Source organism: Taudactylus pleione, unplaced genomic scaffold (assembly GCF_031769625.1).
Source record: "Taudactylus pleione unplaced genomic scaffold, aTauple2 ptg001032l, whole genome shotgun sequence".
NCBI lineage: Eukaryota > Metazoa > Chordata > Amphibia > Anura > Myobatrachidae > Taudactylus > Taudactylus pleione.
This window is the reverse complement of record NW_028285433.1, coordinates 10,409,670-10,423,187: the sequence shown is the minus strand read 5'-3', so window position 1 is coordinate 10,423,187 and position 13,518 is coordinate 10,409,670. Positions and strand designations below refer to the sequence as shown.

Sequence of the window (13,518 nt, the reverse complement as noted above, 5' to 3'; positions counted from 1 at the left end):
TCTCCATATCACATACTATGCTCCCCTTCCCACCTCCATATTACATATAGTGCTCCCCTTCCCCCCTCCACATCCAATAGTGTGCTCCCCTTCCCCCCTCTATATCACATACTATGCTCCCCTTCCCCTCTCCATATCACATACTATGCTCCCCTTCCCACCTCCATATCACATATAGTGCTCCCCTTCCCCCCTCCACATCCAATAGTGTGCCCCCCTTCCCCCCTCCACATCACATACAGTGCTCCCCTTCCCCTCTCCATATCACATACTATGCTCCCCTTCCCACCTCCATATCACATATAGTGCTCCCCTTCCCCCCCTCCACATCCAATAGTGTGCCCCCCTTCCCCCCTCCACATCACATACAGTGCTCCCCTTCCCCCCTCCACATCACATACTATGCTCCCCTTCCCACCTCCATATCACATACAGTGCTCCCCTTCCCCCCTCCACATCACATACTATGCTCCCCTTCCCACCTCCATATCACATATAGTGCTCCCCTTCCCCCCTCCACATCCAATAGTGTGCTCCCCTTCCCCCTCCACATCACATACAGTGCTCCCCTGTTTCCCTCCATATCACATACAGTGCTCCCCTTCCCCCCTCCATATCACATACTATGCTCCCCTTCCCCCCTCCATATCACATACAGTGCTCCACTTCCCCCCTCCATATCACATACTATGCTCCCCTTCCCCTCTCCATATCACATACTATGCTCCCCTTCACACCTTCATATTACATACAGTGCTCCCCTTCTCCCCTCCACATCACATACTATGCTCCCCTTCCCACCTCCATATCACATAAAGTGCTTCCCTTCCCCCCTCCATATCACATACTATGCTCCCCTTCCCCCCTCCATATCATATACAGTTCTCCCCTTCCCCCTCCACATCACATACTATGCTCCCCTTTCCACCTCCATATCACATATAGTGCTCCTCTTCCCCCCTCCACATCCAATAGTGTGCTCCCCTTCCCACCTCCATATCACATACAGTGCTCCCCTTCCCCCTACACATCCAATAGTGTGCCCCCCTTCCCCCCTCCACATCACATACAGTGCTCCCCTTCCCCTCTCCATATCACATACTATGCTCCCCTTCCCACCTCCATATCACATATAGTGCTCCCCTTCCCCCCTCCACATCCAATAGTGTGCCCCCCTTCCCCCCTCCACATCACATACAGTGATCCCCTTCCCCCCTCCACATCACATACAATGCTCCCCTTCCCCCTCCACATCACATACTGTGCTCCCCTTCCCACCTCCATATCACATATAGTGCTCCACTTCCCCCCTCCACATCCAATAGTGTGCTCCCCTTCCCCCTCCGCATCACATACAGTGATCCCCTTCCCCCCTCCACATCACATACTATGCTCCCCTTCCCCCCTCCATATCACATACAGTGCTCCCCTTCCCCCCTCCATATCACATACTATGCTCCCCTTCCCCTCTCCATATCACATACTATGCTCCCCTTCCCACCTCCATATTAGATACAGTGCTCCTCTTCCCCCCACCACATCACATACTATGCTCCCCTTCCCACCTCCATATCACATAGAGTGCTCCCCTTCCACCCTTCACATCCAATAGTGTGCTCCCCTTCCCACCTCCATATCACATACTATGCTCCCCTTCCCACCTCCATATACAATAGTGTGCTCCCCTTCCCACCTCCATATCACATACAGTGCTCCCCTTTCCCCTCCACATCACATACTATGCTCCCCTTCCCCCCTCCGCATCACATACAGTGCTCCCCTTCCCCCTCCACGTCACATACTGTGCTCCCCTTCCCACCTCCATATTACATATAGTGCTCCCCTTCCCCCCTCCACATCCAATAGTGTGCTCCCCTTCCCCCTCCACATCACATACAGTGCTCCCCTTCCCCCCTCCACATCACATACTATGCTCCCCTTCCCCCCTCCATATCACATACAGTGCTCCCTTTCCCCCCTCCATATCACATACTATGCTCCCCTTCCCCTCTCCATATCACATACTATGCTCCCCTTCCCACCTCCATATTACATACAGTGTTGACTTTCCCCCCTCCACATCACATACTATGCTCCCCTTCCCACCTCCATATCACATACAGTGCTCCCCTTCCCCCCTCCACATCCAATAGTGTGCTCCCCTTCCCCCCTCTATATCACATACTATGCTCCCCTTCCCCTCTCCATATCACATACTATGCTCCCCTTCCCCTCTCCATATCACATACTATGCTCCCCTTCCCACCTCCATATCACATATAGTGCTCCCCTTCCCCCCTCCACATCCAATAGTGTGCCCCCCTTCCCCCCTCCACATCACATACAGTGCTCCCCTTCCCCCCTCCACATCACATACTATGCTCCCCTTCCCACCTCCATATCACATACAGTGCTCCCCTTCCCCCCTCCATATCGCATACTATGCTCCCCTTCCCCCTCCATATCATATACAGTGCTCCCCTTCCCCCTCCACATCACATACTATGCTCCCCTTCCCACCTCCATATCACATATAGTGCTCCCCTTCCCCCCTCCACATCCAATAGTGTGCTCCCCTTCCCCCCTCCACATCACATACAGTGCTCCCCTTCCCCCCTCCACATCACATACTATGCTCCCCTTCCCACCTCCTTATCACATACAGTGCTCCCCTTCCCCCCTCCATATCACATACTATGCTCCCCTTCCCCCCTCCATATCATATACAGTGCTCCTCTTCCCCCTCCACATCACATACTATGCTCCCCTTCCCACCTCCATATCACATATAGTGCTCCCCTTCCCCCCTCCACATCCAATAGTGTGCTCCCCTTCCCACCTCCATATCACATACAGTGCTCCCCTTCCCACCTCCATATCACATACAGTGCTTCCCTCCCTCCTCCACATCACATACAGTGCTCCCCTTCCCCCTCCACATCACGTACTGTGCTCCCCTTCCCACCTCCATATCACATATAGTGCTCCCCTTCACCCCTCCACATACAATAGTGTGCTCCCCTTCCCCCTCCACATCACATACAGTGCTCCCCTTTTTCCCTCCATATCACATACAGTGCTCCCCTTCCCCCCTCCATATCACATACTATGCTCCCCTTCCCCCCTCCTTATCACATACAGTGCTCCCCTTCCCCCCTCCATATCACATACTATGCTCCCCTTCCCCTCTCCATATCACATACTATCCTCCCCTTCACACCTCCATATTACATACAGTGCTCCCCTTCTCCCCTCCACATCACATACTATGCTCCCCTTCCCACCTCCATATCACATACAGTGCTCCCCTTCCCCCCTACACATCCAATAGTGTGCTCCCCTTCCCCCCTCCATATCACATACTATGCTCCCCTTCCCCCCTCCACATCACATACTATGCTCCCCTTCCCCCTCCACATCACATACAGTGCTCCCCTTCCCCCTCCACTTCACATACTGTGCTCCCCTTCCCCCCTCCATATCACATATAGTGCTCCCCTTCCTCCCTCCATATTACATACTGTGCTCCCCTTCCCCCCTCCACATCACATACTATGCTCCCCTTCCCACGTCCATATCACATATAGTGCTCCCCTTCCCCCCTCCACATCCAATAGTGTGCTCCCCTTCCCACCTCCATATCACATACAGTGCTCCCCTTCCCCTTCCACATCACATACTATGCTCCCCTTCCCACCTCCTTATCAGATACAGTGGTCCCCTTCCCCCCTCCACATCACATACTATGCTCCCCTTCCCCCCTTCATATCACATACTATGCTCCCCTTCCCACCTCCATATTACATACAGTGCTCCCCTTCCCCCCTCCACATCACATACTATGCTCCCCTTTCCACCTCCATATTACATACAGTGCTCCCCTTTCCCCCTCCACATCACATACTGTGCTACCCTTCCCCCATCCACATCCCACACTGTGCTTCGGCAGCGGTCATTATAAAGTTGCTGAAGTGCGGGGAGCCGGGAATCCAGAATGGACCTCGGTCCACAGCAGAGGGCTGCTGCCTGCTTTGTTGATGACATTGCTGTGACCAGAGGGTGGGCCTAGATAGGTGGGGGCGGGGCTCCCTGATGACTCCTTGGATCTTTCAGCCAGTGATCCAAGGAGTCAGGTAAGCTGTCACACACAGTCAGTGTGTGTGATCCGGGGCTGCCCGGACAGTGCCCTGTACTGCTATACCAGCACTTTCACCCTCACTATGCCCCTGACCGCCGGCCCGCGCCAGCTCCTGCCCGGTCCCAGACCACACACCACAGTCATGATCGGCGGCACTAATTTCTACCCCCTGGCCTTGGTTGGCAACACCAGGCTGCGCCCCCTCCTCGGCCGGCGACCATAGCGAGTGCCATCCTGCCAAGGGTTAGATATGCCCCTGGGGGGACGTTCAGCAGAGCACAGAGTTGCATGCTCACCTGGCAATTACCTGCATCCCACAGTTTGTGGAATGTATGGTACTTTATAATTAAATAAACAAAGGAACCACAATGTGCTATATAATAAGCATTTATGCATGATCGGTGTGAATTTGGAGTTGCTACTTATTTGGATGAACGTTTGCTATTAGTTATCCAACTGCAATTCAACACTTGCTGTGGAACAATCAATTGCACTAAAGTTGGAATTGCAAGTATACTTCTTACTGAAGAGATATTAATTAGTTTGCCCAATGGCATTTTAACTAGTATTTATTTTGTGCTTTGTACTATGTATGGATTTTTATTATTTATGTATGAATTGTATAGTTTTAATGCATTCTAATGATTAAATTAGTATCTAATTGCATTTTGTGAAAGTGTTTGTGCTCTTTTCTTTGAGGTTGTATGTAATCCTCTAGAAATGTGATCACTTTTCAGAAATGTAACATCAGTCCCCTGCAGATCCTGCTGATGTACTTGCAGAGAGCAAAGCAGGAAGCAAGAAAACTAAGGCCCTCATTCAGAGCCGTACGCTCTGAGCAGAGCGCACGCTCTGAATGAGGGCCGGGCTCCACTTTCATGGAGCGTCCTCCTGGACGCTCGTATAGCTGTGGGTCACCACCCACAGGCTATAAGAGCGTGCATTGTGATGGCCGCGATGGTCGAGACCATCGCGACCATCGAAATTGCGAGCCGGAGCCTGCGGTTGAGGTTTTCAACCGCAAGCTCCGGAGTGATTTTGGCTCTATCAGAGCCAAAATCACTCCCACTGACATCACTAGTGATGTCAGTGGCTTCTGACGGGAGGCGTTCCCGTGGGAACGCCCCCGTCAGGGAGGCACGCCCCCGGCACGCCCACCAAAGGGGGCGTGCTGTCAATCAACATTGACAGCACGCCCCCTTTGATCGGACACAACGAGCGAAGGACTTTCCTTCGCTCGTCGCGTCTGGCGCATGCGCACGACGGAGCTCCCTCCGTCGTGCGCATGCTCAGTCCATAACATCGACCCACTTGCGAGCGGACAGCCGCTCGCGAGTGGGTCTGAATCAGGCCCTAAGTTGGCACAGAATGCCAGCTGTAGTCACACACTGTACAGGTTTTTGTTTCCTGTATTTTTATCAGGTTTGTTAAAATTACGTCACCACTATCCATTGGATAGCAATCACTACATCCTTCATAGAAGTATCCCAAGCTCATCATAATCATTTCTAATTTTACAAAATGCAATCCCACTCAAAACTTTGCACCAAATCTGTAACTTCCACACCTCCCTCCTGCACCATCCACCCCCCTTCTGCTTTCCCGACTCATCAATTACATCTATATTTAACTTTTTGGCACCATTCTAACACAATCTTTTACCGTTATATATTTTTTCTTAAACATACATACACACACACACAAATCATTTATATAACACAAAACGTCCATCAGACGTATCAAACAGAAGCATTGTCCAGAACATATACTCCACCACCGTTGGATCCGTGGATAGACCACCCATACCGTTCCATACTTCATACGCAAACTCACACCTTGTGTACTCATCCATACAAAATTGTTACTAACATTTTCTGTATCGTGCAATATTCTTATTACTTCATTTTTCAGTTTCCATCATTTGTATATGATACAAATCATACTTTATAATAAATCCCAATCCCGCCATTCTGACATGAATGCTTTATTCTTCTTACAACTATCATATACTTTCACATTACTCTACCGGTGTGATACTACGTGTTACTGCATCAAAGATATAAAACACAAAAAGAGGAGCACACGTACAGTACTTTACTCAGTGCTTTGAAACGGAACCACTATATAGCAAGTATTTCTTCAAATAAAACTTTACTGTTCAATAGCTGCATAAAATAAAACACATAAATATGAATAAAAAAACATAATAAAAACCACCATATTATATACTGCTGGGAATTTAATAAAATAAATGTAGTGTGGTACACACGTAAGAATTCAGTTGTACAAATACTTCATCTTATCAGCATCTGATTTCAGACAGTATATGACCCATATTTATAAGAATATCAAGTTAGTCTGCCAAAAAGTAAAGGAAGGGAAAAGCAGTAATAGATTCCTTTTCATAGAAAACAGTCACAGCTTGATAAATCTACCTCTAAGGTCCCCATTTATTAATGATTGCTATTGCAATGCAAACTGGACATGCCGGTACCGACCATGATCGCATTGCAATATGTGATCATAGTACTGGGATGTATCATCCAAAAGGAGCCCGTCCCTGCAATGTGCCCGGAGAGCTGCCGGGGCTGCTGTGCATGCGCAGTCTCACTGACTGCACATGCATGGCCGCTGTGCTGGGAAGGGTTCTGCAGGAACCCTCCGCTGGCTAATTATGCACGATTTAGCCCAAAGGCTACAGTGGCCAGGGCCGGTGCAAGGTTTCTTGGCACCCTAGGCATTTCTTCAGCCTTGTGCCCACACCCCCCACCATCGGATAGCTACACAAGCCCTTATACAGTGCCCCCAGTAGTGGCCCCCTATGCAGTGCTCCCAGTAGTGGTCTCCCTATGCAGTGCCCCTTATATAATCACCCAGTAGTCCCCCTATGCAGTGCCCCTTATATAATGCCCCCAGTAGTAGTCTCACCTACGCATTGCCCCAGGTAGTGGTCCCCCTATGCAGTGCCCCTTATATAATACCCCCAGCAGTAGTCCCCCCCCCTGTGCAGTGCCTCTTATATAGTGTCCCCAATACTAGTCCCCCCCTGTTCAGTGCCCCTTATATAGTGCCCCTAGTACTAGTCCCCCCTGTGCAGTGCCCCCAGTAGTAACCCCCCCAGCAGTGCCCCCAGTAGTAGTCGTGCCCCCAGTAGTAGCCTCCCCCCCAGCAATGCCCCCAGTAGTAATAGTGCCCCCAATAGTAGCCTCCCCCCAGCTGTGCCCCCAGTAGTAGCCTCCTCCCAGCAGTAGTCGTGCCCCCAGTAGGAGCCCCCCCAGCAGTGCCCCCAGTAGTGATCTCCCCCCCAGCAGTAATCTCAGCCAATCACACACGTTAAAAAGAAAAAAATACTCCACTTACCTTAATCCCCGCTCCGGCGTCCGCTCCTCTGTCCCCCGGGCGGGCCCGCTCTGCATGATGGGAGAGACGTCATGACGTCTCTCCCATCACCCACTGCGGAAGCCGGCGCTCCAGCCCGGCTCCGGCAGTGGGTGCAGCAGCCGATGAGGCTGTCTGACTCTCATCGGCTGCTAAAACAAACACACAGCTGTCTGTGTTTGTTCCTAGTAGGTAGTGCGGACTGCACTTATGTGCGGTCCACACTACCGCCCTGCAGGGCTGGCGCTTTTAGGCAGCTGCCTAAGTTTGCCTAGTGGTAGCGCCGGCCCTGACAGTGGCTAATGCCATTTTCAGATGGCGTTAGCTGCGGGGCCCAATATCAGGAATGCATCGCATTCCAGATGTTGGTAAATCTGGCAGCATCGCATCCCCATAGAAACCTATGGGGGATGCAGCTGCCTGCAGGAATGGAAGGATCACAGCAGGTATCTCCGATACCTGTTGCGGTCCCTCATTAATAAATCCAGGGCAGGGGATACTTAATACTTGAGGTTAACCTCCGAAAACAGGTGTTGTCGGGGATTATACCTCAAACCAGGGGCGTTTCTAGAGAGGAGGGGGCCCGTGTGCAGTCTCCGACACGGGCCCCCTCCTCTCCGCCCGGCGGCCAGCGGTGCACGGCCAGCGCCGGAGTTATAGACTCTGGGCACTAGAGTGTGCCCACAGTCTATAATGTATGCACAGGTCACTGGGAAAATGGCCGCGGCGGCCATTTTCCGTGTACTGCACATGCGCAAACGATGGGAAAATGGCAGCTGCGGCCATTTTCCAGTCGTTTTACATCGCCGGACCCCCGCGCCGATGTGGGACTTCGGAGAGGTAAGTAATATTATGGGTGCAGGGTGTGCGGTGCGGGGCCCCCCTGGACCCAGGGGCCTGTGTTCCCCGCACACCCTGCATACATTATAGATACGCCCCTACCTCAAACATACAATGATAAATGGGCCCCAAGATCAGGTATCCCAAGACTTCGTTCACACCTCCCCAACACTAATCAGGTCAGCCATGAAGTCCCCACTGACATCACAATGTCATGGTTTCTACTACTTTCCTATTGCTAACTAAACTGAATGGCTTGCCAGCACACTGCTAGAGTGTTCCACTGCCACCTTATTTGCATAACTTTTCAGTTACCCCGTTAGAAAAAAGTGGATACTGACCGGTCAAAGATAGTTGGTTGGTGGACAATTTTTTTTCTTATACAGATTCTATTTTGTTATATAATTATAATATTACACGTTGCTTTTTGAGTGAATAGGGCACATGGGATTATGTTATGCTGCATTGTAAAGTCACTCAGTGTTTATTATTCTTACTGTATATACTAATATCTCTTTTACTTCATATTTCCCTTAAAGGACCCTATGTACAAACATTTATGGTTTTTAAACAACTCCGCATGGAAGGCTTCATTGTGACTCGCTGGCTAGACAGATATCCGGAGGGACAGAAGCAACTTCTGCAGTGGGCTTTAGAGGTAACTGCAGTGTATGTGAATATTGTCTTTCAATTATAACTGTATTAAATACACAATGTAAAATATTAATAATAATCTGTTGTAATATTTACTAGGGCCTGATATGCCTACATACTGTAAACGTACTTTGGTGCCTTTTAAAATACCAAAAACACCAAACATTTAATCACCAATTTGTTGAAATCCTTAAGGCGCTCTTACTATCTGCAGAGCTTCTTCCATAATATTATTTCTTATTATTATTGATGTGCAAGGTGACACAGTGCTCCGCAGCACCAGACAATGGGGAAAACAGAATGTATCAAAACAGGGATGTATGAGGTTGAATGAAATGCAGACATGAAGACAAAAGGTGGATGTGGGTGTGTAGGGGGTGCTGCTAATGAGAGACTGCACATTGTAACTGAAAAGGTCACAACACAAATAAGAGGAGAGAGGAGATTGGCACAGTTGTGATGGTGTATTTCTGTGGGTATTATAGGATGGAGTAGGGAAAGTTCTAATAAAGAGAGATGAGTTCTCAGAGAGCATTTAAAGATTAGACAGTGGGTAGCACAGGCAAGGTCTTGTAGGTTGGAGAGAGAGAGGTGATGCCAGAGACACCGCTAGGTACATGTCAAATACTGTATATTTAAAAGGGCATGGGGGATCAGTCTTTTGAGATGAAGTTTGTGATGATGGAATGGGGTGGACTTCCTACAGTAGGATTTAAATTGAGTTTGGAAGAATCTGATAGCCAGTGTAGGGAACTACAAAGCAGTGAGATAGATGTGGAGCCCCAGAGATTAAGATCTGTCTTAATGTATCATTAAAGATAGTTTGAAGAGGGGATAGATTAGTACCCTTCCAGGTATCATCCTAAACCACTTCATGCTCTTTCCTCCCTGTCTACCCTATCTTTCTCACGCCTGTTTTCTGCCCCTCCCCTAGAATATAAGCTCTCATGAGCAGGCCCTCTTCCCTCATATGCTTCTCCTTATACTTTCTTCTACTCCTTACTCCCCACAAGGGCACCTAACATTTGCCTGCTGACTCCCTGCTGCTTATTTTGAGTTTTAATCATTATTGCAGCAATGTTTATAAACCATGTCCTTGTCCTGCACTGTATTGTACTGTAAGTTACTTGTTTCTTGTTCACTTATATTGTTTATGTACTTTCTAAGGCGCTGTGGAACACTTGTGGCGCTATATAAATAAAGGATAATAATACCCTATAGTAATTGCATACTAAGGCAAATTAGTTTATGTACCCTTCCCATTGGGCAAAACAAACTGACTGGTTCTCCAGCTAGAACCAGGTGGCCTGGTTGAAGTGCCACCATGAAGTAAAATTATACGCCATCATGATTGCTGGGCTTTTAGCTACCTCCATAGAGGATCCAGCATGGTAGGGATAGTTGTTCTGTGTTTCTGTAGTGCATCATCATGTTAAAAAGAAACTACAAGCATGAAGTGAAGTTATTGATTTTAATTCCCAAAAAGACAAATTGGTGCACTTATATTCAGGATTTAACACGTGGCAATACAGCAGCTGACAACTAAGGGGTTGCTGTCTAATTCCTACTAGGATCACAGAAAAAGAGAGTAATAGATGTTGGCACTTGTATTAAAAAAAATCACACCAAAGCTGTTACTGTAACAATTTTTAAAAATATATCAATAATACCAGATTCCTGGTTTATTCAAGGTTTTGGAACAATGCAAAATACAATAATTGCCTTTTGATAAACCCCTGTCAGAGAGGAGAAACATGTCAAGGAGCTCTGAGGAGCTTTCTCACACTGAACTGCCCTGTTATACTGCCACTATCTGGGCAGTGTGGACGCTGATATCTGCTGTCTGCACCTGACGCTGGCTAACTGTATTGGATTATCCCTGAAGCTGTGACCACTATTGGAATTGAGCCAGAGACTGCCAGCATTTCATCTCAGGAACCACCAGGAAGATCATATTACAAGATGCAAGCTGCATTCCAGCAGCACACACACACTCATAGCCACTGACAGCCTGCTTTTAATCAGACAGCCTAAGGAAATTTTCTCACACAGCACTCAGGAGCTAACCCCTGGAGATTGTATCCCACTTGATGGATTTAACAGCGTGAGCACTTCGCAGGCACTGTCTCATTTGTTTTCACTGGAACAGTGTTTTATATTACCTCCCCAAGCAAATAAAAGGGAGATTTTACACGAGGAGGTTTCTTTTATAGTGCATTTCAGCCAGGGAACCCCAAAACTATTATTTATATGCAAGACCCTGGCTACTATATAGATGAGCTGGAGCCTAATTAGGTTTTGGATGGATATATATATATATATATATATATATATATAATTATATATATATATATATAAACTGAAATGACTATGTCCACATGAATATTTAATAGTGGCTATGGTGCGAGTTGTAAACATTGGAAGTTATATGCATGTTGTGTAATAGTTAATAAACTGCAGTTACGTATTTATTTATTTATTACTCTCTTTTTATTAATTTGAATGTAATAATTTTATATAAAAATTACTGGTTAGCATGATAAATAAGTAGTTTATATATTATTGAATCACAAAATGATGATTCAGTTAGTGCACTTTTAATGTGGTACTAAAACAAAGGTTACATATTACTCTCGTTTTCCAGGGCAAGCTGAAATATCATGAACACATCACCAGTGGCTTTGAGAACATGCCGACCGCATTCATTGGGATGCTTAATGGAGAGAATATTGGGAAAGCAATTATAAAAGTTTAGATTTTTGTATCACAATTGCTGTTTTACTCTTTATTAAACTAAAAAGTTAAGTCATGTTTTGTGTTTTGAAAAAATAAAAAAAAATGTTTTTGTATTTTTGAATTTATATTTTGCAAATGCTATGTAAGCATTCATACATTTCATGATGATTTAGTAACTTGGTGTTAGTATTCTGTTAACATAAGAAGCAATCAATACCTTGGCTGAAAAATCAGCATGGCCACATTTATTAATACTAATATATACATTAATTACTAATACATAAAGACTATTTGTCAAGCTTGCAACACCATTGTTTAAAAGTTTCTCAAATAAATGATGGTGGTGGAAAACAGGGCCGCTTGGACATCTGGTAGGACCTGGTACTGGAGGTCGTGGCTAGGTGTGTGGGGGTGTGTCCATTACTCATTCAAAATATCATGGTTCTCTTTACATGCTGTATGTCTATGCCATGTTGGAGGTGTGACTGCCTCCTTGGGATTCATACATACACCACTGTAGTAGTGGCAGCTGTACAACCCAAATACCCTTTGTAGTGCAATAACTTTGCTTTTTGAAAGTGTCTGGAACCGTATGGGAAGTTCTTCAGTTGAGGACAGAAGCCAGGGGGTTAGGGTGGCTAGGGAACAAGCAGGTGAGTGACAGTACTAGGCCTATTGTGGCCAAACCCAGGTTTGGCTAGACCTGCCCAGAGGCGCGGAGTCTAACTCACCTTGCGGTCTTCACCAGTGGCCCCTCCAGATGAAATATGGGTTTCGCTGCAGCGAGTTAGCAGGTCACGGCCCTCTGGAGAGGTACCTGGGAGTGGCAGGAGACCGGAAACTATGTTAGAATGAATGAATTAACTAGGAACCCTAGAGATGAGTAAACACTAGAAGATACTAGAATCAAGATAGACACTGGAGATAATCCGGAGGCAGATTTGCTCTGATAAACACAGGGATTGTAGACCCAGGGATGTACTAAGAGTTTATAGAGATCCAATAGCAGACTTGCACTGAGAAATGTAGACACAGGAATACACTGAGAATTGATAGGGATCCAATTGCAAAGTTGCACTGAGAAATGTAGACACAGGAATACACTATGAATTGATAGAAATCCAATCGCAGAGTTGCACTAGGAAATGCAAACACAGGAATACACTGAGAATTGGTAGGGATCCTAATCGCAGAGTTGCACTGAGGAATGTAGACACAGGAAAACACTAAAGCTGCATACACACACAACGATTTAGTAAGTGAACGCTTTTAGTAAACGATTTTCGTTCATTTTTTCAAGGGAAAAATGAACGAAAATCGTTTACTAAAATTGTTTATTTACTAAATGTAATGAACGATTTTTTTGAACTACAAACGATTCTTGCATATTCCCTTACTGAAAATCGTTGAGTTGGTCAGTCTGACTGAACTACAAACGTGAACGTGCATGAACGATAATCGTTCATCGTTTTAACTCAGAAAGTGAAAGATTTTTTCAACGATTAAATGATAAATTATATTGATAATCGGTAAAAAAATCGTTGTGTGTGTGTATGCACCTTAAGAATTGGTAGGGATCCAACTGCAGAGTTGCACTGAGAAATGTAAGGAGAAGTAAACACAGGGATGCAGCTTGACAGCTAAATAGGTAATCAGCTAGAAAGCTGACACATGTAACATAGATAGCCAGCTTGAGAGCTAAGCAGCACACTAAAATACAACACAGGAACTGTTACATGAAACACTGGAGTGCTGTGAGAGAGATAAAGTAA

General features: G+C 46.8%; 1 protein-coding gene across 4 annotated transcripts in view; it reads left to right on the top strand.

The window, feature by feature from the left end:
* LOC148454071 (prostaglandin reductase 1-like) overlaps positions 1-11,859 on the top strand; it is an 84,280-nt gene extending 72,421 nt beyond the window's left edge. For 3 of the 4 annotated variants that reach the window (XM_088461251.1, XM_088461252.1, XM_088461254.1), the window contains 2 exons: positions 8,896-9,014; positions 11,655-11,859. In XM_088461251.1, coding sequence (XP_088317377.1) covers positions 8,896-9,014; positions 11,655-11,765 — 230 coding nt within the window. In that variant the 3' untranslated portion in view covers positions 11,766-11,859. Of the gene's footprint in view, positions 1-8,895; positions 9,026-11,654 lie in introns of all 4 variants that reach the window. The other variant, XM_088461253.1, reaches the window with a different exon arrangement.
* Positions 11,860-13,518: the final 1,659 nt, after the last annotated feature.